Raw genomic sequence first — 23,696 nt, forward strand, 5'->3', positions numbered from 1 at the left:
ACACCAGTGTTAGGCAGAAACCTGTGCAGTTCCCTCTGGGACCACTGCAAAAGATTTAAGACTACAGGTGTTTGGCAGTAAACCCACTTGGTAGCAGTCTGTACCACACAGATTCACTTGGTAGCTGTGGCTGAGCAGTCAGACTTCCCTCAAGAAGAGTTAGGCAGTATACATAGTATTCACAGTAGGTCAAAATAACACAGTAGAACAAGCAAACACTGACCAGAGCTTGGTGTAAAAGAGATATCATTATTTATTTAAAACCACATCTAATAAAACACACAGGCACTAATATTAAGCAGTTCAAAAACACGGTCACTAAAAGATATACACTCCCTTAAAAGAATATTAAACAAGTCTTAAGTAAAGCCCCACTTATTTTCAGACAGCGGTGAGCGCTTAATGTAGATGGCACTCTAATAATTTGGTTTAAAAGGGAAAGAAAGGCAGAGTATAAATTGAAACAGATCCCAACACTTTCACAAGAACACAGCAAGAGAGGAAGGCAGAATCAAACTGTGAAGTTAGAGTTCAGAAAGCCGGATCCAGTTTAAGAGGATCAGAACAAAATGTGTCCAAGGTCACACGGTTGAAAAGTGCACAAAAGTCTCGAAAAGGTTCAGAAAGAGTTGGACCAAAAGAAAGGGACCAGTTAGATGGTCAAGGCGACCAGCCCAGTCCAGAAGGTTAAGGGATTATTATTACCTTGTAGCAATCTTTAGAAAGGGAGGCCTGGCGGACACGGTACCTTAAAGTTGTGAGAATACTCCAGCGGGGGCAGTTGTTCCTAGCAGCGGATGCAAGTCGGTGCTTCGTCCGGGGGAAGAGAGGATCTCGTCGGGGAGGAAGACAGGAGTCCGTTGCACTGCCAGGGAAGAAACCAGCCGCGGAGTTCTCAGTTAAAAGGAGCGTCCTTTTATTCGCGGTCCAGTGGTAAGTGGCTATCCGGTTGCCGGGGTGCTTGGCACGGGCAATTCGACCACAAGACGTCCTGGGATGCGAGAAAAAGAAGGTAAACTGGTTGTGCCCACCAGTCAGGGGAAGAAGACTCTCCAGCCGGGAGATCTTTTCTGTCGTCGGGAAGTGGTGAGTCAGTTCCGCAGGGCTCCACCGGTGGTGGCGTCGTAGCAGGTCGGCTCAGCTACGCCCTCGTCGGATTCTCAGGTCCTGTGGCGACTTCTGAAGTTCCAGTCCCAAAAGCCCTGCTTTTATGCAGCACAAACCCATTCACTCAGCCTAGCTGTCAATCAAACATGCTAAGTGGTGAGCCGGCCGGCTCACCACTTGGGCCAATCACACAAGAGTGCAACTTGAGTTACCAAGGTAACTCAGTCCAGGGTGCCTAAACCCCCTCTCATACCCCCTGTGGTACCCAGACAGAGTGGCAGCACTCTTGGTGGCTTCTGTGGATAAGCCCGCCAAAAAGTGGAACAAAGGGCTCGACTTGGGTTGGAGTCACAGAAGAGAACACAAACGCCATTTTAGAATCGAGTCCTGGCAAAAAATACCAACCGGCGAATTAATATTAAATAAATAAATCGCGGTATGTTCGAGGCTATGAGAATTAAATAATTAAAGTTGGTAGCCTCGAACAATGGGAAAATCCCATAGAGATATATTCGCGGTCGAATATAAAAAGTAGTATCCACTGCCACCAGCCAAAACTCGATCAGGGGGGACGGAGACGTGCCCCCTCGACTAACAGACCCCGGGGCATTCGAATTGCCCTGACCAGTATGTCCACAATATGATGGTTTGTACTGGTTTCTGTTCATAATTTGGGACTAGTAAAGCCAATGGTGACTTCACATGCCCTGGGAGACAGTAGTCAGTCCCAGGGTATGGAGTCTATGGTGGGGTGTCACTATGACACCCCTGTGTCACTGCACTGAGGGTGCTGTGTAACACACATAGTAAAAACACATGAGACCCTATGGAGTAAAAGACCCCATACCTCATAAAACACATTAACAGTCAAAGGAACCCCTCAAATCATGTCAAAGAGTGTGAAGAAAAGAGACTCACTCTTGGCAGGATAAAAAATCAAACTCCAGAAATCCAGCAAAGCTTCTGGGGGACTCACTAGGTTAGGAAATTCAGCCTAAAAGAGAATTCTCCCTAACACACGCTAGATGGTGGTACTGGCAGCATAGAATCAGGTTCGGCACCAGTCGACACCAGTTGCCTAAACCAAGGCGAGACACTTTTTGGACTTTTCAGCTGGATACAACAGTTGCTGCAAATAGTGCATCTAAAAGCAGGAGGTGCCCCATAAGACATCAGCTCAAATTGCCTGCAGCAAATTCTAAGAGCGGGCAAAACATCCCTGATGATGTTGTGGGAGCCTAATTTGAAAGTTTAACATGAAAATCCGCCCACACTAAACGAGCTGATGAAAGAGATAAGAATATTTGGGGAAGAAATGAATGGGCCACAGTTAACCCATGCGGACATTGTGCTGGCAGAGGGACACTTCTCCCGTTCCACACCCTTTATTGACAATGAAGGTGCCGAACGGAAAAAGATTTCCTGCTGTCAGGACAATGAGGGTGCTGATCAGGAACACTCTGCTCAGCACTCTCAGTGTCTTGCCAGTGATACACCTTTCCCATTCAGCACCCTCATTGAGGTGCGGAAAGGGAGAGGTGTCCCACTGCCAAATGTTCTCGCCCATGGATTCTCTGGTGCCTCTGAAGAAACAGGTCAATTCTGCAGCACAAACTGTGCAGCTGACCGAGCAGCTGTTGAGAAAAATGCCACCAAAAACAAAAAGAGTAATGATTAAAAAGTGAAATTTCAAACTCTCCAGCTTTGAGACAGTGTTCTGATCCAAAGTTTGGGAAAATTAGGTCAGAACAAGGTAGGTCACAAATGGGAGTAAGAAAGATACATCAAACATCATTGAACATAAATTGCTGAACGTCCAGGTGTAATGAATCTGGGAAGAGGGAAAGCCAAGAAACTGCAAAACTGTTGCCAAATGCGGAAGGTATTCAGATAACTTAATTTGGCAATACGGAAGTAGAAAGTCCATGATGGCCTCCAACTCAGAGACTTCAGGAACAAAAAGAGACTCTGGTTCAGAGTTACAAAACAAACCAACCGACAGCAAAGAAGACGTCAATAAGCTTATGAACAAAGAATCTGACACAGACTGTCGGTCTAGCAAAGATGAAAATGAACATCAATCATAAGTGAGATTTTCTATATGCTTGAAAAGTTTGCCGAAGGTCTCCCTACAATCCTAGAGAATGTTCCTCTTGGCAAACCTAGGTGAGCCTCACACAATTGAGATACAGGATGAGCCAGGCACTTATGAGCCCAACAGGTGAGAGTTTCCTGAGGCCTCCCAAATGCTCCCTATACCACTCGATAGATCTGCTTTAGAGGTGCAGCTTGCAGTGTGTTTCTGAGTGGGGTGTTCTGGTCAGCTCTTGTACAGACTCATGCATTACAAAAGACAATAAGCTTGAAGGTGCCCCCAAAGTTATCTTTATGTACATTGATTCTCGTAATATCAGAAAGGTGTGGGACGCTGACAACAATGTAACACCTCACCCAGAAGCCTATTTCCATGGAAGGTGGGATGGTCATATTTTAAAGGGGGAGTGTGTAACTCCATTTAGACATAAAGTTCATGTTATGTTATGTTGATTTATACCACGCACTGATGCCATTTGCATGGTCTCCAGGTGCTCACATGGCTACATGGCTCTGTAAGAAAGGTGGGTAGGGTTGGTTAGTGAGGGATAGGATAGAGTTTGTGCTCATTTGATGATGCGTGCAGAACCAGGAGAAACTGGCATCGTGCATGTGAGCTTTTTAGATGTGCTTGCTTTGTTATGTGCACTGGACTTGTTGTGTCTGTAAGGGTGGTGTCCAGTGACTGAGTTGTTTGTTGTCTGCAGGTATTGGGTTTATAGTATGATTAGAAAGGGGTATGCAGGTTTTTGGTGTGTTGTTTCACTAGCCCTCTGGATGTGCGTAGTACCTGAGAGGTGTGAGGGTGTGGAAAAGAGAAGGGGGAGTGGATAGTTTTTTTCAGGCGATCTCTGGGTGTTGAATAGTACAATTTTAGTGTGGCTAAGTTCATGCCCGAATTTCAGAAATGCAGTAAAATAAACTGCTCAGTGCTCCCAGTAAAGATTGGCACAGAGCCCTGATACAGATGAACAGACCTCAATACTCAATACAGTATAAATCAATACTGAATTATTATAGTAAAATATAGTAATGGCTTTCTATTTTGTGTGCACTTCCACTGTGATGGAGATTTGAAGCAAGGTCATGAGGGATCGTGATACATGGGCTCCATTGTTGGGTGATACATTTCCTGGCTATGTGCTACTTGGAATATTGCTCCAACGGGGTGCAAGGGTCTAGACAAGGTAACCCCCATGGATCTAGGACAGAGGAGAACATGCCCATGCCAGCTTGACAGAGGGGATAAGGGGAACTTGTAGCTTGCTTTCCTGGCTGCTTCTGATTTTCTTGAATAGAGTGCTGCTGTGCTGAGTACCTCTTCCCAGAAGCCCAGCAGCTGCCATGATGCCCTGCCAGCCATTTGTCAGGTCCCTGTTGCATGGAATTTCCTGCTGAGAAAAGCAAGAGTGAGGTCCAGGGGAAGGCAGCTGGTCATAAAGCTGGTATGGAAAGAGCAGTAACGAGAGGCAGCATAGAGTTGCGTGGTCTGGGCCCTTAGTGTGGAGATACCTGATCGAGGAGGGAAGGGCAAATAATCCCCACCAGTAGAGCGAATAATCTACACCTGTGTCCGACTGTCTCTCCGAGCCACAAAGTGCTTTGAAGGGCCTAAAACGGATGCTGATTGGACGACGACCCCCTTGGGGCATCCCTGTTAATGTTGCTGAATCTTGAAGGTATTTAAGCACTCCCAATTTTTAGGGCCTGGCCTGAGCTTTTTTCACTGCAGCTGTACATGTTTTTACTTTCCCATCTAGAAGCCTGAAACTTATTTTTCCTCCATTAGCTCAATCCAAGACTTGGAACAGTGATACTGTGAGACATGAGGTCCAAAGACACATCCAAAGAGCCATTTGGGTTTTGGAGTTTGGTTAGGGTGTTGCATGAAGGCTCTGAGCACCTGAGAAAATACGTTCTGTTTTTAGTGCACGTTGTTACTATGTTTTACACTTCCAAGTCTTCACATTTACATAAAGGAAAAGAGAACAGGCATTTTACAGTGTATACATTTATATACCCCCGGGTCTGGCGCGCATTAGAAATACATATGTGCTGCCTTTGTAGTGTTCCACTACTTTGTGTGACAGAGTCCTGAGGTTGTGCCATATCACACAGGTGGTGGCACCTTTCTCACTGCATTCAGTTACTGATGGGAAATGCCTCAGGTGGTGTACCCGTGTGGATACTGGTGTCGCTCTGTTACCTCCAGGTGCTGCACCATACTGTGTTCTTAAGTGACACCCAGGAAAAAGGGGCGCTGTAGTTCTGTCTATGCTTTAATACTGTAACCTGCACAGATCTCAATATATGCTGTAATTACCAATGTAATTCTTAGTCTAGTCTGCTATTGGTTGAGGGCTGTAGTTAGCGCCATGACATATTGCACAATTGTGTGTTTGGTATGTGAAATGATGTTGGCTCTGCTGTCTTGGCTATGATTCAGAAGCTGTGGTTTGTTGTGTGTTTCTCTTCTTGTGATGTGATTCATATGCTGCATGTTTCTCAGTATGTGCTGCCATTGGTTACGTGCTTTCCAGTCTGTTCCCAGCTTTCTAACATGTTGCTCAGAATGTTGACTCAGTTATGGGGTTCTTGGTTTGGCCTGGTTGTGGTTTGTTGCATATCTGTTCTTGTTCTGGTGACTAGGAACAAGTGGAGTACATATTCCTCATCATTTTCACTGTGGAGACCTTCCTGAAGATCATGGCCTATGGACTGGTCATGCACCCCAGCGCCTACATCCGTAATGGTTGGAATCTACTGGACTTTGTAATTGTTGTCATAGGGTGAGCACTGTGGTAGCTGGCTGCTGTCACATTTTCTCCCTTCTTTCTAGCATAAAGCAGTGGCATCAGCACTGTATCTGTGTTAATTTCTGTCCTGCTTTTAACACTATCTCCAGATTATTCTACTCCCTGTCTCCATGTTGTTCCTCTTGCTGTCACCAGGTTGTTCCTTCCCCTGCCTCTATGCCCTGCCAGTAACAGGGTTGCATCAGCGTAAAACATTTGGCTGCCAACACAAAGTTCTGTCTATGCCTGTTCCTCCCTGTCTTTAAGTTATGTGTCACATTGTCTGATTGCCAGTTCTCTCTGTGTTTTCAAGTTATTTGCTTGGATCCATCTTCTCTCTCCAGTTTGTTCCTCCCCCCACCTTTAAACTATTCCTTTCACTGTCTCAATGAGGTTCCATTCTTAAAGTTGTTCAGATCTGTGCCACCTTGTTCCTTTCTTCCCCAGTTTGTCGCTGAGTTGTTCCCTTATTAGTCTTACTTTAACTGGATTGTTCCAGTATTCCCCTGCCTGCCTCCATGCTGTTTGTATTTGTGTTGTTCCTTTGTTTATCTCTGTCTTGAGTTTGCACTCTCTGTGTCCTCTGTGTTATTCGGTTATTGACCTCCATGTTTCTGTTTTAAAGTTCCTTATTTCTTTGTATCTTTTGTATCTGTGTTGTTCCCCCATCTTGTTTCTGGGGTGTTCCTTTGTCCATCTCTGTGTCTTAATGTTTCCTTGGCTCAAGATTGTTGTTTTGTCCACCTTCTCTGTCCCAAGATTAGTCCATTGTACTCTCTATGACGCTAGGTTGTTAATATCTTTGTTTATATCTTCACGTTTTTTATGTATTCTTCTCCTGTTTTCATTTTTGGTTTTAACCTGTCTACTTGGAACGTCTCGCTTTGTCTCCAAGTTGTTCTTTTGTTTCTGACCCTGTCTCCACTTTGTTCCCTTAGCTGGCTCTAGTAAGTTCTGTCTCTACTCCATTTTGTCTGAGTTAGTGTTTTTTGCATTTTGTCCCTCTTGCGCACAACCTTAAATATATAAATGAATTGATATTTTAAAAATAGCAGTATATACAACCCCAACTTTATTTTGTTGTTCATATTGATTGCATGCCTAATACTACACTGTTAAGGTTTCTCTGTCCAGGGTGTTCCTTGCTTAGTCTCCAGATTGTTTCTTTGTGATGTTCTCTGTCATCAAATTGTTCCTTCTTTTCTTTACCAGTCACACTGAATTGATCCTCTTTCTGAGTCCAGCTTTTGAGTTGTGCAATAATGTACCTGTTTTGTCTATAATTTCATCGTATACAGTTGCTCCCTTACAAGTGTTATATTGTGTTGATGTTGCTATGTGTAAATGTCCATGATCAGATATTTGACTGTCTCTTTCCAAGCTAGTTTATTGTTTCTTTTGTTGTCATAAAATGTTTTAGCTATTCGCCTTGCATTTTATTTTTGTGTTTTCTGGTTTGTTGCTTGCTTCTCTATCTGTTTCTACGTTCTTCCTTGGTAATCTCTGTTCCTCCAGGTCATTTTGTTATTTCTCATTGAGCTTCAAATATCTTATTGCTCCCAAACCTTCTGGGTCTGTTTGTTGGTATCTGTGTGTTTACACACGTGTCACTTCGTTTTCTCATTGGTACCATTTTGTTTAGTTTGGTTACAGATTCTTCATTGTTACATTCTTTTTTTGAGGTTCTTCAAATATGTTTCACTGTTTCTAGGGTCTTCAGTTGTTTCTGGTTGCTTTTTCAGGTTCTTAATGTTTGTTTCTCTGTATTCTTCTACATTCTTCACTTATTTTCTTCATGTATTTTGGTTATTTGCTTGTTTCATGTGCCGTGGTGGAGTAAGGAGTCGGACAAAGGGGTGGCATATATCACCAAGTTTTATTTAGAAATATAGAAAAGAACCTGCCTCTCTCTATCTATAAAGGATTAACCCTACTTAAACAAATATCAACTCGGGTGCTCGTCGTCAGGATGTGTTTGTCCAAACAAAAAATACCACTCCCCTGTCCAAAAACCTACTCTAACCCTACCACTAGTGTTCAAAATGGTTCAGCATCCAAATGAAAATAGTACTAGAAGAATGACTCCCTTCTCCTGGTGAACTGGCTCAGTCCTTATCTCTTTTCCAACAATCCTTTCCTCTAGCTTCTGATTCAACAAAGAGAGCATGGTCAGGAGAATGACTCTTCTCCGGACCTACCTTGCATATCGTTGAGGGTTGTCTCTTTATCTTTTCCCAAGGGCTCTTCAAATCTTGCTTTACAACTCCAGCAAATCTTCCCTGTCTTATGACATTATGAAGATTACTTCCAGACGTCTCTTGTTGTCTAGTGTCCTCTTTACTTTCACTTGAATTGTCACTGTGACGAGGGAGATTCCTCCCGATGCACTCATGACTGTTAAATCCTTAGATATCCCTACTGGGACGAGGGAGATTACCCCTGAGGCTCTCTTGACTCTTGCTGCTTTGGCTATTACTACTGTGACGAGGGAGATTACTCCAGTAGGTCGCTTGAGTCTTGGTTCTCTGGGTATCACTACTGTGACGAGAGAGATTACTCCTTAGGCTCTCTTGAATCTTGGTTCTCTGGGTATCACTACTGTGATGAGGGAGATCACTCCTGAAACTCTCTTGACTCTTGCTGCTCTGGCTATTACTACTGTGACAAGTGAGATTACTCCTCAGTGTCGCTTGACTCTTGATTCTCTGGGTATCACTACTGTGACGAGGGAGATAAATTCCAAGGCTTGCTTGACTTTTGGTACTTTGGGTATCACTACTATGATGAGGGAGATCACTCCTGAGGCTCTTGACTCTTGATTATTTGGGTTTTACTACTGTGCTTAGGGCGATAACTCCTGAGGCTTGCTTGATTCTTGATTCTCTTCGTGTCACCACTGTGACAAGTGTGATTACTCCTGAGGCTTGCTTGACACTTATTTCTCAGGGTGTCACTACTGTGCTGAGGGAGATTACTTCCAATGCTCTCTTGACTCTTGGTCTGCCCCAAGCCCCTACTGTGTCTCCCGATACTTCTGCTACCTTTTGTGTGTTGGAACTGCATCACTGGTTTTTTATGGGGTGATGGGCGTCCTGCTTCCTTCACTCCACTCACCGCTTCGTCCTTGCACCTCCGCAGAGTCTTGGGCCACACGACTCCGGCGCAGTTGCAGAACCACATGGTCCACCTCCCTGAGGTTGCACTACTGCTGGCTTCCCTCTCACTCTTCTACTGGTCAGGAGCCTGGCTTCCAACACAGTGCTCTGCTGACCGTCCTTGGATGTCCCCACCACTGGGGATCAGCGATCTTGCAGCTTTGTGTTCCCAGATTTGAATCTCCCGGGCTACTCTGGCTTCATGCCATCTGATCTCTCCCTCTTTTGCAGTACTTTCTCGCACTTTATTCCCTGTGGTTGGTTCTCCCCAGCGTAAAGTGAAAGTCCTTCTTTACTGTTGTTCAGATAATCTTTATACCTCCTTGGGGCCAACTGGTTTCTTTGGCTCTTCTTCGTCTGGGTCGTATTAATTTGTGAGTCAGAGATGGAAGAGATATTACCATAACAGACAGTGTTATCCGGGATTTCAGACAGGGACTTGGTCCCAAGGGAAAAGGAGTTAAGGGGTTCCTTCATGGAACGGGAGTCCTTATCCCCAGGAGGAGAGTCTCTCACTGTGAGGTCCTGCTTTGCACCACCCATAGGGTGACTACTGGGTAGCAGCCTCACCTCTCTAGCCTGACATGGAAGGGCTCCCCCCTGGGGAGATGTGACGAGATCCCGTGATCCCTAGATTCACCATTTCTATTGGTTTCTCTTTGTCTCGCTGTCACTCTGTCTCTCATTTTCTCTCTCTTCATGTTTGATACTTTTAGTTCCCTTTGGCTTTATATTTGTCTTTTGTTTATTTTGTGTTTACAGGTCTTCATCTTGTTTCTCTCTATGTTCTCACACAAGTCATTTGTTTCTCTTTGTGTGTCTAGGTCTTTTCCATCTTTCCCTCTACCTTCATGTCATTCACTTGTGACAACATGTTTTCAGGCTCTCTGTTCGTTTCAATGTGTGTTCCAGTATCGCTGTAGGTTCCTTGGTTTTTTAGTCACTTCTTTCTGTGTTTCCAGGTTGTTCAGTGTGATCCTGGAGCAGTTTTCCCACAAGCAAGGGGATGCACATCACATGAGTGGGAAACCTGGGGGGTTTGATGTGAAGGCTCTGCGAGCATTTCGTGTCCTGCGACCCCTAAGACTTGTTTCTGGAGTGCCAAGTAAGTTATTTAACTATTTAACTGTTGTGACAAATTCCACTGGGGGACCGACAGTACGTTGGTTAAAGGGACCGGCAGCTGCATCAAGCTAGTGGATGCAGGATCTAAAGGAGATATATGGGGGAATCCCCAGACAGCCACAACTTGGTCCCTGCACTGAGGCAGGGGCCAGTCACATGAGTGAGCACTTACACCAATCCCATTTTTACAGACAACCATACCTATAAAATGGGCAGACACAGGAGAACTCACATCCCCTCCACTCCTAAAGAACCCTGTGACTACCATTGGGACATTCAGGAGCACTCACACCCAGACCAACAGACATATGTGGCTAACAGGGGAAACAGGGAGAGTCAAGAACCTTTAAAGATGCCAATTCCCATTAAGTTGACCTTATCAGAGAGCCATTCCAGCTCTGTAGACAGTTCCAAACCCTCAGCATAGGAAATGGCGCTTTCCCTCTATCAAGAAGCTTGCAACCCTCCAGAGACACCAGGGAGTTGTAATGCATGTTTTCTTATTCAACACCAAGAAAGTGATATAAGACCTTTCAGGACAACCAAAAAGAGCATTCTTAATAGGAGAATATGGTAATTTCTAAAAAGTCAGCCTTGGAAAAAAGGCCAAAGGCAATTTTGGTCTGTAATAGCCAGAGTGGACGGAGCCTCTAACGCCTTAAAGAGTGTTAAGTGTGGGATATCATGGTATAATGATTTTGCAGACCTTTAAAAGGGCAGGTCATATATGTGAAGAAAGAGTCGCAGACATTGGGTTTAGCACCCTTGATCTGGAAAAGGATGATGTAGTCTCATTTACAAGAAATGAAATAAAGAGGACAATCATTGAGATCAAGTGTGGCAAAGTTCCCGGCCTGGCTCATATTCCCCCAGATCTGGCGAAACAAGAATTATTATTAGTGCGGTTTTACTGAATGTGTTCAGTTTTGTCCCTGCAACGTGTGAAATCCCAGTAATGTCGAGAAGGGCGAAATTGCTACCACTGCATTTTTCTTCTGTGTTCACACAATAAGATCTACACAAGAGTATTGCATCACTGCTGCATACATGAGTGGTGACTAATTGTATTATCGTTCTCCTGCCTGTTAGAATTCCGAAAAGGGAGAAATATTGGCGACATGTGTTTAGCACACTGTATTTGTCTTGGTACTGTAAGGGTGTGGAAAGAAGAGACTGACACACAGGTGGCATGATTGTTGTTAAAGACTTTTGTTGTTTGATAAATAAAGGAACACCCATACCTGGCCTTATTTCCAAGAGGGGTTTCCCAGCCTCAATTTAAGACTAAGGATATGTCAGCATGTCCATAACCAAAGTCCACTGTCCTGTGTCAAAACCTGTCTCCTTCCCTTACACTTCCAACTAAACTAAAAGGTTGGTGAGTCTTCTTAATGCAGAACAATGGCTCCCTTCTTCTGTAGAGCGGACCACCATTCCAGTAGTCTGAAGAGACTATTTCCTGAGGGAATGACTCCCTTCCCAGGTTGCAGTTCCTTTCAAAGGCAGCACTCAAAGTTCCAGTTTGAAAATACCTCAGTTCACAAATAAAGCAAAGCACCAACTCAAAATCTTAGTGCCAAGGGAATGACTCCCTTCCCTTGGTCTTTCTCAGGCATCTCACAATGTTCACAGTAAAAGGGGGGATGACTCCCTTCCACTGGCCTTTCTCATGCTTCTCACAGTGTTCACAAGCACCAGGGGGAATGACTCCCTTCCCTGGCCCTTCATTTAGGCTTTTCTAAAAGTTCACAAAGATCAGGGCTAATGACTCCCTTCCCCTGGTCTTTCTTAGGCTTTTAACAATGTTCACAAACACCAGGGGGAATGACTCCCTTCCCCTGGCCTTTCTTTAGGCTTTTCACAATGCCAATAGAATACCTACCATCCCTTTGCTTTGTCTTACAGCCAACCTGGTTCACTGCCCTGCCAGGTACTGTGATTGTGAAGATGACTTAGGTTACGCTTAATTAAAGGGTGCGGGTCTAGACCCGTGAGTTTCTCTTCTGATGACGACCTCATAACAACAAATAGTCTGGGCAGATGCCATTCCGCGCCCCCTCCACCAACAGACGCTTGCGAGGGAACGCTGAATGAGACCACCTAAGGGATCGAACCCTAATATTGATGAGCATCAACAAAGATAATAATATGGGGGCAGGCAACATTTAAGATTGCATTAATAATCAGTAACAATGCCCTGATTTGAAAAAGGCTTAAATTAAAGCCGAAATACGTGTCATCAACAAGGGCAAATCTATCATAATAAAATAATCATTTGCTTTTGCAACCTATATTTGGCGCTGTCTTCTATCTGGGTACTTTTCAAGCAACTAATTTCATTTGTGGTTTCTTTGGCTTTTAAAACACAACTGAGTAAGACGCGACTCACAGTACGTTCTTTCCTAAAGTTCTACAACTCACCATTTGTGCTCAACCTATACATGCCGCCTTGATAGACCAGACCTCCAAAGCCAATACCTTCTAAAAAATCTCTTATATTAATGCTGCAGACCTGGTTCACTATCCTGCCAGTACTGTGACTATGAAGATGTCTTTGGAAGCAGTTTGTTATTAGGTGTGGGTCCCAGACCCTTTCTTTGTGACTTTTCTGCCCTTCGGGGCTCCCACCAACCATCCCCTCTCCAGGGTTCTTACCAGCACCCTCTGGTTGTCTGTGGGCTTCTCCTCCCCACGTGGGTTTCTCACAGTCTCTCCAGAGGCTATGATGGCCTCATGGCATTCCCCTGCTCTTGGGCTCTGCATTTCCAGCTCTCCGTGGTGTGCCAGTTCTCCAAGTCGGCTGGCTGCCCTTATCTCTGCCTCCTTCTTTTGTCCAACCACGGCAGATCTGTCAGGGATGCCTCTGCTGTTGGCCAAGTGTCTCGGTCCCTGCACTCCCAGCGTCTCTGTTCCTCCATCTTGTTACGAGTTTCCCGGTTCCTCCTGGAATGGTCTGACACTTTTAGGGCCCCACAGGATTGAGGGTTAGGTGAGGGGGATTGATGGGAAGTATACTGCGTTCTCCATGGATAGTTGGTCGCAGTTTTAAATGGGGCATCTCTTCCCCTGAGATCCACCTGCTGAGTACCCCCCGTGCTGAGTGCTATCGGGTAGCGGCCCACCTCCCTGCCTCATGGGAATTGTGCTTTCCCCTTGGGGAGAAGTGCCCACATCAAAGGATTCGTCACAGTACCCAGAATGAAACTGTGGAGAGTTCTCTTTAATCAGGGCATTGGCTTTTTAACAGACTAATTTAACTATATGGCGATAGCAGTGTGCATGTAAGGCTTGGCAGGCAACTCTTTTCCCCATGCCCCGTGGCTTACACCAGGGATGTGTATTGGCTGGTCTATTAACTATCTTCTTTTGAAAGGTATGGAGAATATCTCCTAAAAGCTAGAAGCGATGTCCCAAAAATCTTGGGGAGAACAGTTGCACTGTGATATTTGGCAGATGACATGACCCTACTGGCACAGACCGGGATGGGGCTCAGGAGATTGTTGAACAACTTTTCTTCTTTTTTTGGCGAATTTGGTTTAGCAGTAAAGCCAGCCAAATTGAAAGTAATGGTAATGTGAGGCAGGGTGCAGCCAAAACTGAAGTTTATCCTAACGATGAATCGCTTGGCGATAATGAAGACCTAAGATTACTTGGGGGTTCGTTTTTCATCCAGCCTAAACTTGGCTCCCCATATCAACAATGCAAGAAACAGACTCAAACAATCCCCTAGGTCTGTATTCTCATTGCATCATGGCCTTGGGAGCATCAATAGGGTCAACTATTGAGCTACATAGGTAAAAAAATCAATTGCACAGTTAGTCTCCGCTGCAGAATCTGGAGTCTTCTGGGGGGGTGGGTGTTTTTTCTTTGATAGAGAGTGGGTTTTAAAAATCTCTATTATGTATCCCAAAGTCAGCGGCTAATGCGTATAGGGAGGTTCCTATAAGTGAGGTAACAAGCATGCCACTGTACTGTGGGGCAAGCACCTGGGTAAAGATGTGGCATAATGTAAGTGTGGGTAAAGATGTGGCATAATGTAGGTGTGGTGCAGACAGGAGGCAGAGCAATCACTGTGCCCCACTAAACTTGCACACCTCTCTCATATCTTATCTTTCCCACTACCCAAGAGCTTGCTGCCTTCTTGTACCCATTTCTATTTAGCAACTGTTGCCCCATATAGAGTCACTGAGTTGTGAACTGTGCTGCATAGCCATGTCTCACATCCAGGACAACTATTAAAGTTAGCAATATCTCACATCTAGATGGACTGAATTCTAACTGCGCTCGCTAGTCCAGACAGAAATGTGAATATTGGCTTGCATCACATCTGGACAGAAACCCGAATATCAGCCATTTGTCACATCTAGGTGAACTGTGTTAGCTAGCCATTGTCACGTCTAGGTGAACTGTGTAAGTTGGCATTTGTCACATCTAGGTGAACTGTGTTAGTTAGCTGTTTGTCACATCGAGGTGAACTGTGTCAGTTAGCCATTTGTCACATCTAGGTAAACTATGTCTGTCAGCCATCTGTCACATCCAGGTGAACTTTGTTAGTTAGCCATTCATCACATCTAGGTGAACAGTGTCAGTTAGCCATTTGTCACAACTAGCTAAACTGTGTCAGTCAGCCATCTGTCACATTCAGGTGGACTGTGTGAGTTAGCTGTTTGTCACATCTAGGTGAAATGTGTCAGTTAGCCATTTGTCACATCTGGGTAAACTGTGTCGGTCAGCCATCTGTCACATCCAGGTGAACTGTGTCAGTTGGAGCCAGTTAACATTTCTTGGTAAAATGTGTTGCTTAGCCATCTGTAACATCCAGGTGAACTGTGTTGCTTAGCCATCTGTCACATCCAGGTGAACTGTGTTAGTTAGACATTTGTCACTTCTAGGTGAACTGTGTTAGTTATCCATTTGTCACATCTTGGTGAACTGTGTCAGCCATTTTACACATCTAGGTAAACTGTGTCGGTCAGCCATCTGTCACATCCAGGTGAACTGTGTCAGTTGGAGTCATTTGACATCCCTGGGTAAACTGTGTTGCTTAGCCATCTGTCACATCCATGTGAACTGTGTTGCTTAGCCATCTGTCACATCCAGGTGAACTGTGTTAGTTAGCCATTTGTCACATCTATGTGAGCTCGCCACATCCAGCACAGCAAACCGCACATACTTCACAACACTGCAACAACAAGATATAGCACACATAACCTTGCACAACACCACACGATGGCTGCCTCCGAATATCGCACCAGGCCCAGTAAACGGTTAATCTGAACTGAAGCTGCCAACAGCACATCACAACTCCCTTGCTCTTTTACCACTCTTCCCACTAACCGTACCCTCTCCCCTCCTATTTTTTCTCAGATCTACCAGAGCGCATAGAGACCACGCAAGTGCCACCTGTGCGTGGCGTAAAAACTTTTAACATTAACATTAGCATACAAAAAAGAGCCTTCATTATGTGGGGCAATTGTTAAAGTGCTCTTCTGTTCCAAAATAGGATAAAATAGTGTGTATTTGTAGACATAAGAAGGGTACTCTGTCTGGTAGGATGAGATTGCTGGTTTTGTGACCCAACAGCAATTTCGCTGAACGCCCTAGAGACAATCCAACAGGCAGTGCATAAGAGGGAAAGGCATTACCGGGTGGGTTCACTTTCAAAACATAATGTGAGAAATAGTGAGGGCTGCCTGGAATACCTTGACCGGGTCACAAGTCTAGTGCACAGATGTAAGGTTTGATATGCTGCATATCAAAACAGACGTAGTAAAATTACCAGACCAATTTCATTCAGATGGTTCCCTTTGTTTGATGGGGAGACGTGTATTTTCTACTATTTTGTCCACGATATTGAGAAATTGAGACTTGAAAAGACGGTGGCTGGCCCCAATTCTTAGATTAATGGGCTTTAGAGATTAAAGAATGGCATTTGCCTTCCTTCTGAATCTAGCGAATAGGCAGAATCTCTACAGGCTGGCACCCTTTGTCAGGCTTACCGTTCTACACAGAAATCACTTGGAGAAGTAGTCACAGAAAAATTGGCAAATTTTTGCTTTATTATTTTGTGCATTATGCATCAGCTTTTTGTAGTGTTTTAAATGTGATTTGCAGGTATTTATTATTGGACATAAATGATTAAAAAGTTTCCTGTACTGTTTTAAAGATTGAACTGTTGTATCTGACATAAATGTGATCTGACCTGATCTGACAGATGCAAACGAAAAGAAATTCCATTATGAGTCATACTAGCCCATACTGGGGATGCCCCATGGATACAACCTTAGTGTGATCAAAGGGAAACTGACATGCATTGTGCCAGAGAAAAGGAACATAAACAAAGCCGATTCCCCCGCTTCAGCTAATGATGCATGTGCCGTGATGGAGTAAGGAGGCTGACAAGATGGTATCATTTTGGCTATAGACTTTTATTCAAATAAAGAAAAAAACATGTCACTCATTAATTCTAGAGGGGTTTTCTCTACCTAACCACAGAATAACTCGGTTGTTCATTGGGATGTTAGTCAAAAGAAAGCAAAATACCATCCTCTATCCAAACCAGCTACTCTATTGCTACTACTAACACATAAACCAAGAGGAAATGGGTTGAGTGAGCTTCTAAACTCAGCCACCATGAAAATGGTTTCCTTCTCCTGGTAAAACAATCCTGTCTTGGGTTGACTTAACAACATTCTCTTACAATATGCTTAGACCAGTAGAATGACTCCCTTATCCTGGTCCACCTGGAAGAGTTCTGGAGACTGTTGCCTGAAAGTCCTTTGGACATGTCTTTAGAAATGTCTTTATATCCTCCCAAGGGTTGGAGAACAAAAGAGTTAAGACCTTATCAACTCTTCTTCTAATTGCTGGAGCTTTGTCAGGACTTTTTATATCTTGACTATTGGGGAGATCACTCCCTGACAATTCTTGTTTGTTTGTTTGTTTACTTATTTGTAATGCGCACCAGACCCGAGGGTATCAGGGCGCAGGAGATACAAGAAAACTTTCAGCTTAGGTTACAGGAGGCATGTATGGATACAAAACATGGTAAACGGATATATAATGTATAGGCAGTGTTGGGTGGAATACAATACAGAAAAAGAGCATTTATACAGCAGGATCAAATTAGACGAGGCAATCTATTTACAGTGCAGGTAAGCTGGGAGGCAGATACGCTATTGGGCTTTGACTTTGAGCCAGTCAGTGCAATTATATCTAAAGCTTGCATATGTTTGGTCAGCTCTCAATGATGGAAGCAAGGAGTTCCAAAGCTACGCTGCTTTAACTGGGAAACTACTGCCCCCGATCGCAAAGAGTCTAAATCTTGGCACAGATAGTTACAGTTGGCTGATCTCGTAGGCCTGCTAGATGATCTTGTTTTGAACCTCTCAGTGAGGTGTCAAGGTGCTGCGTTATTCAGGCATTTGTAGGTCAGTGAAGCAATTTTCAGCCCAATTCTATCGCTAGTCGAGAGCCAGTTATTCAGTCTTCTAATCTCTGAGATGTGTTCTTTCGTTGCTATACCCAAAGCAGCTCCAATGGCATTATTTTGGAGCGTCTGTATTCTTCTGATAATATACCTATTGGCACCAATGTAAAGGGAGTTACAGTAGTCCAGTTTGGACAGAATCTGAGCTCTGGCTAGGATAAGACAACTGTTATTAGATAAGAATGGTTTACCAGCTCTGATTAATTTGCATGTATATGCGGTGGCGGAGGCCATGGAGTTTACTTGTTTGGTGAAAGTGAGGGTGGAATCGAGGTAGAAGCCAAGGGTTTTTACATCTTTGGCAACCTTGATAAGGTTACCATCGATGTTGAAGGCGGTATATTCAAGGGCACGTTTTTTGAGGTACGATGTGGTTCCCAGGATAATGAGCTCGGTTTTATCATCATTCAGGCATAGACCATGCGCAGCCATCCATGCCTGGATGATGAGGTAGACTCTGTTTACTAAAGCCAAATCCTTGTCGTAATCCCCAGTAAGTGGTAAGAGAATCTGGGTATCATCTGCATAATTAGTGTAGGTGATACCGAGATGGTCCAGATCATCGAAAAGGGGCTTGGTAAATATGTTGTACAGAGTGGGCGAGACACAGGAGCCTTGGGGCACTCCGCAAGTGATGGAGATGGGGTGTGCAGCTGCTGTGGGTGAGAAAACCGTCATAGTCCTGTTACTTAGGAAAGATTGAAGCCAGACTATTGCTTCCTTAGAGAAATGTGAGTCCAGGAGGTTACATAAGACGTTGGGGTCCACCAGGTCAAATGCAGCCGAGAGGTCAAGAAGAAGAAGTAAGGCTGATTTTCCCTTGTCCCTAAGCTCATCGATTTGGGCTTTGAGGTCGATTAGTGCTGTTTTGGTGCCGTGTTGTGTCCGAAATCCTGATTGGCGGGTTCCAAGGTGATGGTTAAACTCCAAATACTTCTGTATTTGGAGATAGGCTACCTTGTCTAGGATTTTAAGAAGAAATGGCACTGGAGTGATAGGACTATAGTTGCTTGGTATAGTTGGGTCTAAAGTCTGTTTTTTAAGGAGGAGGAGTACCGAGGACTCTTTAAGGTTACTAGGGATAGTGCCCGAAGAGAATGAGGCATTTATTAGTTTGGTATCCAGTGATTCCATCAAATACAATGCATCAAATACATTGCATCGAACGCAAAAGCATTGAAATCAAAAGTCTTGAAAAAAATGCATTTTTTTTGTAGGTAAAGGTTTTTTTTAATTAAAATGGATTTTAAGGGGTAAAAAAACGGGTTCTGGGGGTCACCCCCATTAAAAAAATTAAACAAAAATGCATTTTTTTGATGCATTTTTTTCGAGGCTTTTGCATTCGATGCTTTTGCATTCGATGCTATCACTATAAACCATTAGTTTCGATATGAAAGGAGCTAAATCTCTTGTAGCATCCTTGATCAGTTGGGCTGGGCATTGATCACCCTGGCAATTTGAAAGTTTAAGGGAAAGGATGACTTTTTCCACTTCAAGTATAGAGATTTTAGAGTAACTGAAGCGGAGTGGGGGTTTATGAGTTTGCACAGGGGTGTTGCTAGGTGGTGTCGTATTAGTCAGTGAGGCTTTTTTTGTTGCAATCTTGTCCTGGAGGCTTAGGACTTTATTGGATAGTGCATGCTGAATATTAGAGCACCATGTTTTGTCCTTCACACAGTTGTCTTGCGCTGGGATTGGAGTTTCTAGTTCTTTTAAAATTACAAATAATTCCTTCATACTCGAATTAGCTTTCAGAATTCTATTATTGTAGGTTTCTTATTTGGCTAAAAGAATTTCTTTCTTATATTGTGAGGATATGTTTTTGAGGTTGGTTCTGTTTTCAGCGGAGGGTGAGAGCATCCATGAGACTTTGCATTGTCTTTTTCCGATCTCAAGGTTTTCAGGTGGGGAGTGAACCAGGAATTGAGGTGGCCAATAGGTTTACTTTGTCTCAATTTTAGAGGGGCAATGGTGTCAAGTGGAGCAGTCATAATTTTGTTATATTCGTCCACTAGCATATCAGGATCCATATTGTCAGAGAGTGAGTTGAGGGTAGGTAAGATAAGGGCTAAGAGGTTGTCGACCGTAATGTTCTTTTTGTTCCTTGTAAACGAAGGAGGGGCGGATAAAATGTTTTTGGTAAAAGGCATTTTAGTTGCTAATGTAAAAGCTACAAGGTAATGGTCTGACCAGACCTGCGGGTTATGGCCGTGATCACGGCATTGCAATTGTAGTCCACAACCCAGTCAAGTGATCTTCCCTTATCATGTGAGTGATTTGAGTGAAGCCGAGATCTGAGAGGATATTGGCAACAGTAGTTGCTTGTTGGTCTTTAGGGTAATTAAATCCCAAATTAAAATCGCCTAACAGTAATACTTGTGACAGATTTTTTAAATTGTCTGAGAGAATGGTAGCGATGTCCTCCTCAAATGAACCGATTGGGTCCTGGAGGTCTGTAAATAAGATGGATAGTGAGAATTCGAGAATGAGCAGTGGGTAGTTAACTGTGAGGGATTCACATGACTTAAAGTCTTATGAAGGGGCTAATATCATGGAGAGATTAGATTTAGCAATGAGGGCTACACCGCCTCCTCGTGCCTCACATCTGTCTGCTCTGAGGATGGTGTAGTCATTGGGTACTGCTAACATGAGGGCAGGACCTGATGCAGCATGCAGCCAGGATTTGGTGATGGGGGGAAAGTCGTTATTTTCTGCCAAAATGATTTCGGCTATCTCAGTGGCATGCGCAGTTAGGGATCTCGTGTTTATTAATGCCCCTTTAAGGTCTGAAGTGGGGCTGTCTGACAAAGGGGGTGGAGAAGTGTGAGTAGCAGCTCCAGCGTCCTGTGATGTAGTCTGAAGTTTAGCCTGTTGACGTTTTTTGGCCGAGGGGTTAGGTGTCATAGTGGAGGATATATTGAGAGGAACGGGCTTGTCGGTGAAAGTAGTTTGACCATTTTGAAGGCTTTTTCTCTTAAAGTCTGTATTAGTTGTAGAGCTAACAGGTGGTTCAAAAAGTTTGGACAATTTGGATCGGAGTCTGGAGTTTCTACAAGCTGTGTTACAAGGTCTATTGGGATGAACAAGTCCCTCAGAGTGATTCAATTTACTTAGCTGATGTTGGTGAGGTGTATTATTAGGATGGGAAGAGGTGAGCATATCTCTCAATGGCCTTGTTATGTTGGATATGCAATTGCTATCCAACCAATTGTTGCAGTCTGGTGATAGTGGGGTGGGAAGTCTAGTGCAGTTAGGCATTGTACCAAGCATAAATAAGGTGCCTAATGAGACTAGGTTCAACACGGTAGCATGCATATTGCCCTAAGTTGGGAATGGTGACATAAGTAGCACTCAGGCTATGATGTATCCTGGTGGGTTGTGCAGTGTGTCGTATATGGTTGTAGTCACTTGTTCAGGTAGCCAAGACTAGGCAGGGTGTTTTGAGATGAGTTGGGTCACGTGGTAGGCAGAATCAAGGTACTAATGGTATGGAACTGCGATAGTGGAATTTTAGATAGGGTAGGTTTAGATACTAACAGTAGGCAGTAGCATCAAGCAAGTTCAAATACTAGCAGTATGCACTAATATAATGATATGCAGGGTCAGGTTACAGGCAGAGTCATAGTCATAACAGTAGGGCACTGCGGGAATGAAGGCTCGCGTTACATACAGGTTCAGATGAATTAGCAGTAAGGCACGCCTAAAATGGAGTGTTGGATACGTTGTAACCAAGTTCGAAAAGTACATACAGTAGGGCACTCCTACAGTGAAGCGATAACCTACATTACAAGCAGAATTGAAATATACAGTATGGCACCACTATGACAGGCGTTAGCATATGTTGCAGGCAGATTCAAAGGATTAACAGTAGGTCACTACTGATGAAGTGTATTGAGTCGAATAATGAGTGGGCAAAGGTGTGAAAATGGCAATAAGGCAGTCAGGTGGCATACACATTAATCACAGTTATTCTGCTGAGGGACGGATCGTGGAACGTGAACAGGGATAAGATAGAAGGTATCAGGGGTGCGCTTAAACCAGCAGAAATAGATAGTCTGTAGCGCAGGAAGCAGCATACAAGTACCCTCTATGGACTTCAAGTAGGCAGAAGGGCAATTAGGCCATATTAGGTATGGGAGTCAGGCATTGAGTCTCTAACTATACCTCGTTCAGCGTGGCATGAGCGGTTGGGATGCTCTTGTTCATTGACTTACTGTAAATAGCTTGATGAAGATATCGAAACTGGTGCTGGAAAGTCTTGAATGAAGGGTGTAGCAGCATCTTATGGCACGTTTATAGCATACAGGTCAAGAGTTAGTGTTAAGATGCTGGAAGGTGGCCCTGTTGCGCCCCATGGCGAATAGGGGCAAGCAGGGCCTTTTGCAGGCCTTTTGCTATGGCCGGCGTTTCCGCCTGCCGGCGAAACTTGATAATTAAAAAGGCCTAGTGTTGCTAGGCAACGGGCTGAAGACAGCCTCGTCTTGGAGCCGCATCGCGCCTGACATTTTAGGGGCAGGCAGGAAGTAGCGAGCGTCGGCACCGCTCCACACACTGGGGCAAAACGTGCAAGAAAGGTGAAAATGAAGAGAGCTAGCCTTGCAGGGCAGTCAGGGGGCTCGGATTGGGGCCGCCTCACCCTGAGGCTGGGCACAATGGCGAATCTCGATGAGTCGTAGCGATGTCGTGGCAGATGCAGCGTGGCTGTAGAAATGGCTTAGTGGCTTCCTGAGTGGTGTGGTTGGGGCTCCTGCCCTCTCCACCTCGGGGATGCTGGACTTCTGAGAGGGGGCAGGGCCTTTTTCAGGCCTTCAGCTATGGGCAGCGTTTCCGCCTGCCGGCGGAAGTTGATAATTAACTCTTGCTTCTTTGGGTATCTTTCACATAAGCTTGGTTTCCCACTGTGACAAGGGAGCTCACTCCGAGAGGCACTCTTGAGGGAAAATACTCCCGAGGAATACTTGGCTCTTGAAGCTCTGTGTACCACTACTGTGATGTGGGAGATCACTCCTGAGTTCTTTGGTTCCTTAGTTGTTTGGATATCACTACTTTGACGAGGCAGATCACTCCAGAGGAATTCTTGACTTGTGGTTCTTTGAGTTTCACTACTGTGATGAGGGCGAACACTCCTGAGGAATACCTGACTCTGTGGGCTCTCTGAACCCACCTAGCTTGCCCACAACTCCCGTTACCTGTATTTTCACTTGAGAGTGCTACCGGCTCTTCCAGGGATCTCAGGTCGCTGTTGCTTCTGCACGCGTTGACCACATTTCCCTGCTTTCCTCCTCTCTTGTCTGTGTGGCACTGTGGAGCTGTTGCTGCGCCATTCTCCTGTGTTTTTTTTTACCACATGGTCCACCTCATAGAGGCCATGCCACCACTCAATATTTCCTGCTTCTGCAGCAAGTCCGGACCCCTCTGGCTCAGGTAATTCCTTTTGGCCTCTTTTATAGAGACTGTCAATCGATGCTTCGGGCAGCATGAGTTTGAATTTCCCGGGTGCTGCAGGACAGACCTTAGCTCCCCTTGCTGCTCTTCCTGCTTCCGAACACGTGTAGTGCTTCCTCTGTCTTTACTTTATACTGCTCGGCCTGCCCCAGTGTAGTCTCAATGTTTGTTATACAGGCTTTTGAAGGTATCTTCATGCCTCCTAGTGGGCACCTCGTCCCTGTTCTTGGATAATACCTTCTACTGTTGCTCTGTATGTTTCTTTTGTTTTTCTTCATCTCAGACCTATCTGGTCTTGCAGATGCAATAGTAGAGACTTCACAAAACATACAGTAGTAGTTTCTGGTTTGGAGGAAGAAGGAGTCAATAGGCTCATGGCTTCTGGGAACAAGGGTTTAGATGGGCGTCCTTATCCCCATGACGAGAGTCTCTCCCTATGAGGTCCTCCCACATTTTACCAACTCTAGGGGGACTATTGGGTAGTAG

General features: G+C 44.6%; 1 protein-coding gene across 4 annotated transcripts in view; it reads left to right on the forward strand.

The window, feature by feature from the left end:
* The window catches only part of CACNA1F (calcium voltage-gated channel subunit alpha1 F), a 1,137,291-nt gene that overhangs the window by 153,582 nt on the left and 960,013 nt on the right, over window positions 1–23,696 (forward strand). For all 4 annotated transcript variants that reach the window (XM_069645269.1, XM_069645268.1, XM_069645267.1 and 1 more), the window contains exons 4-5: window positions 5,851–5,990; window positions 10,114–10,256. In XM_069645269.1, the coding sequence (XP_069501370.1) occupies window positions 5,851–5,990; window positions 10,114–10,256 (283 nt within the window). The remainder of the gene's footprint in view (window positions 1–5,850; window positions 5,991–10,113; window positions 10,257–23,696) is intronic.

This window comes from Ambystoma mexicanum, chromosome 2p (assembly GCF_040938575.1).
Source record: "Ambystoma mexicanum isolate Mex_15411 chromosome 2p, UKY_AmexF1_1, whole genome shotgun sequence".
Taxonomy (NCBI): Eukaryota; Metazoa; Chordata; class Amphibia; order Caudata; family Ambystomatidae; genus Ambystoma; species Ambystoma mexicanum.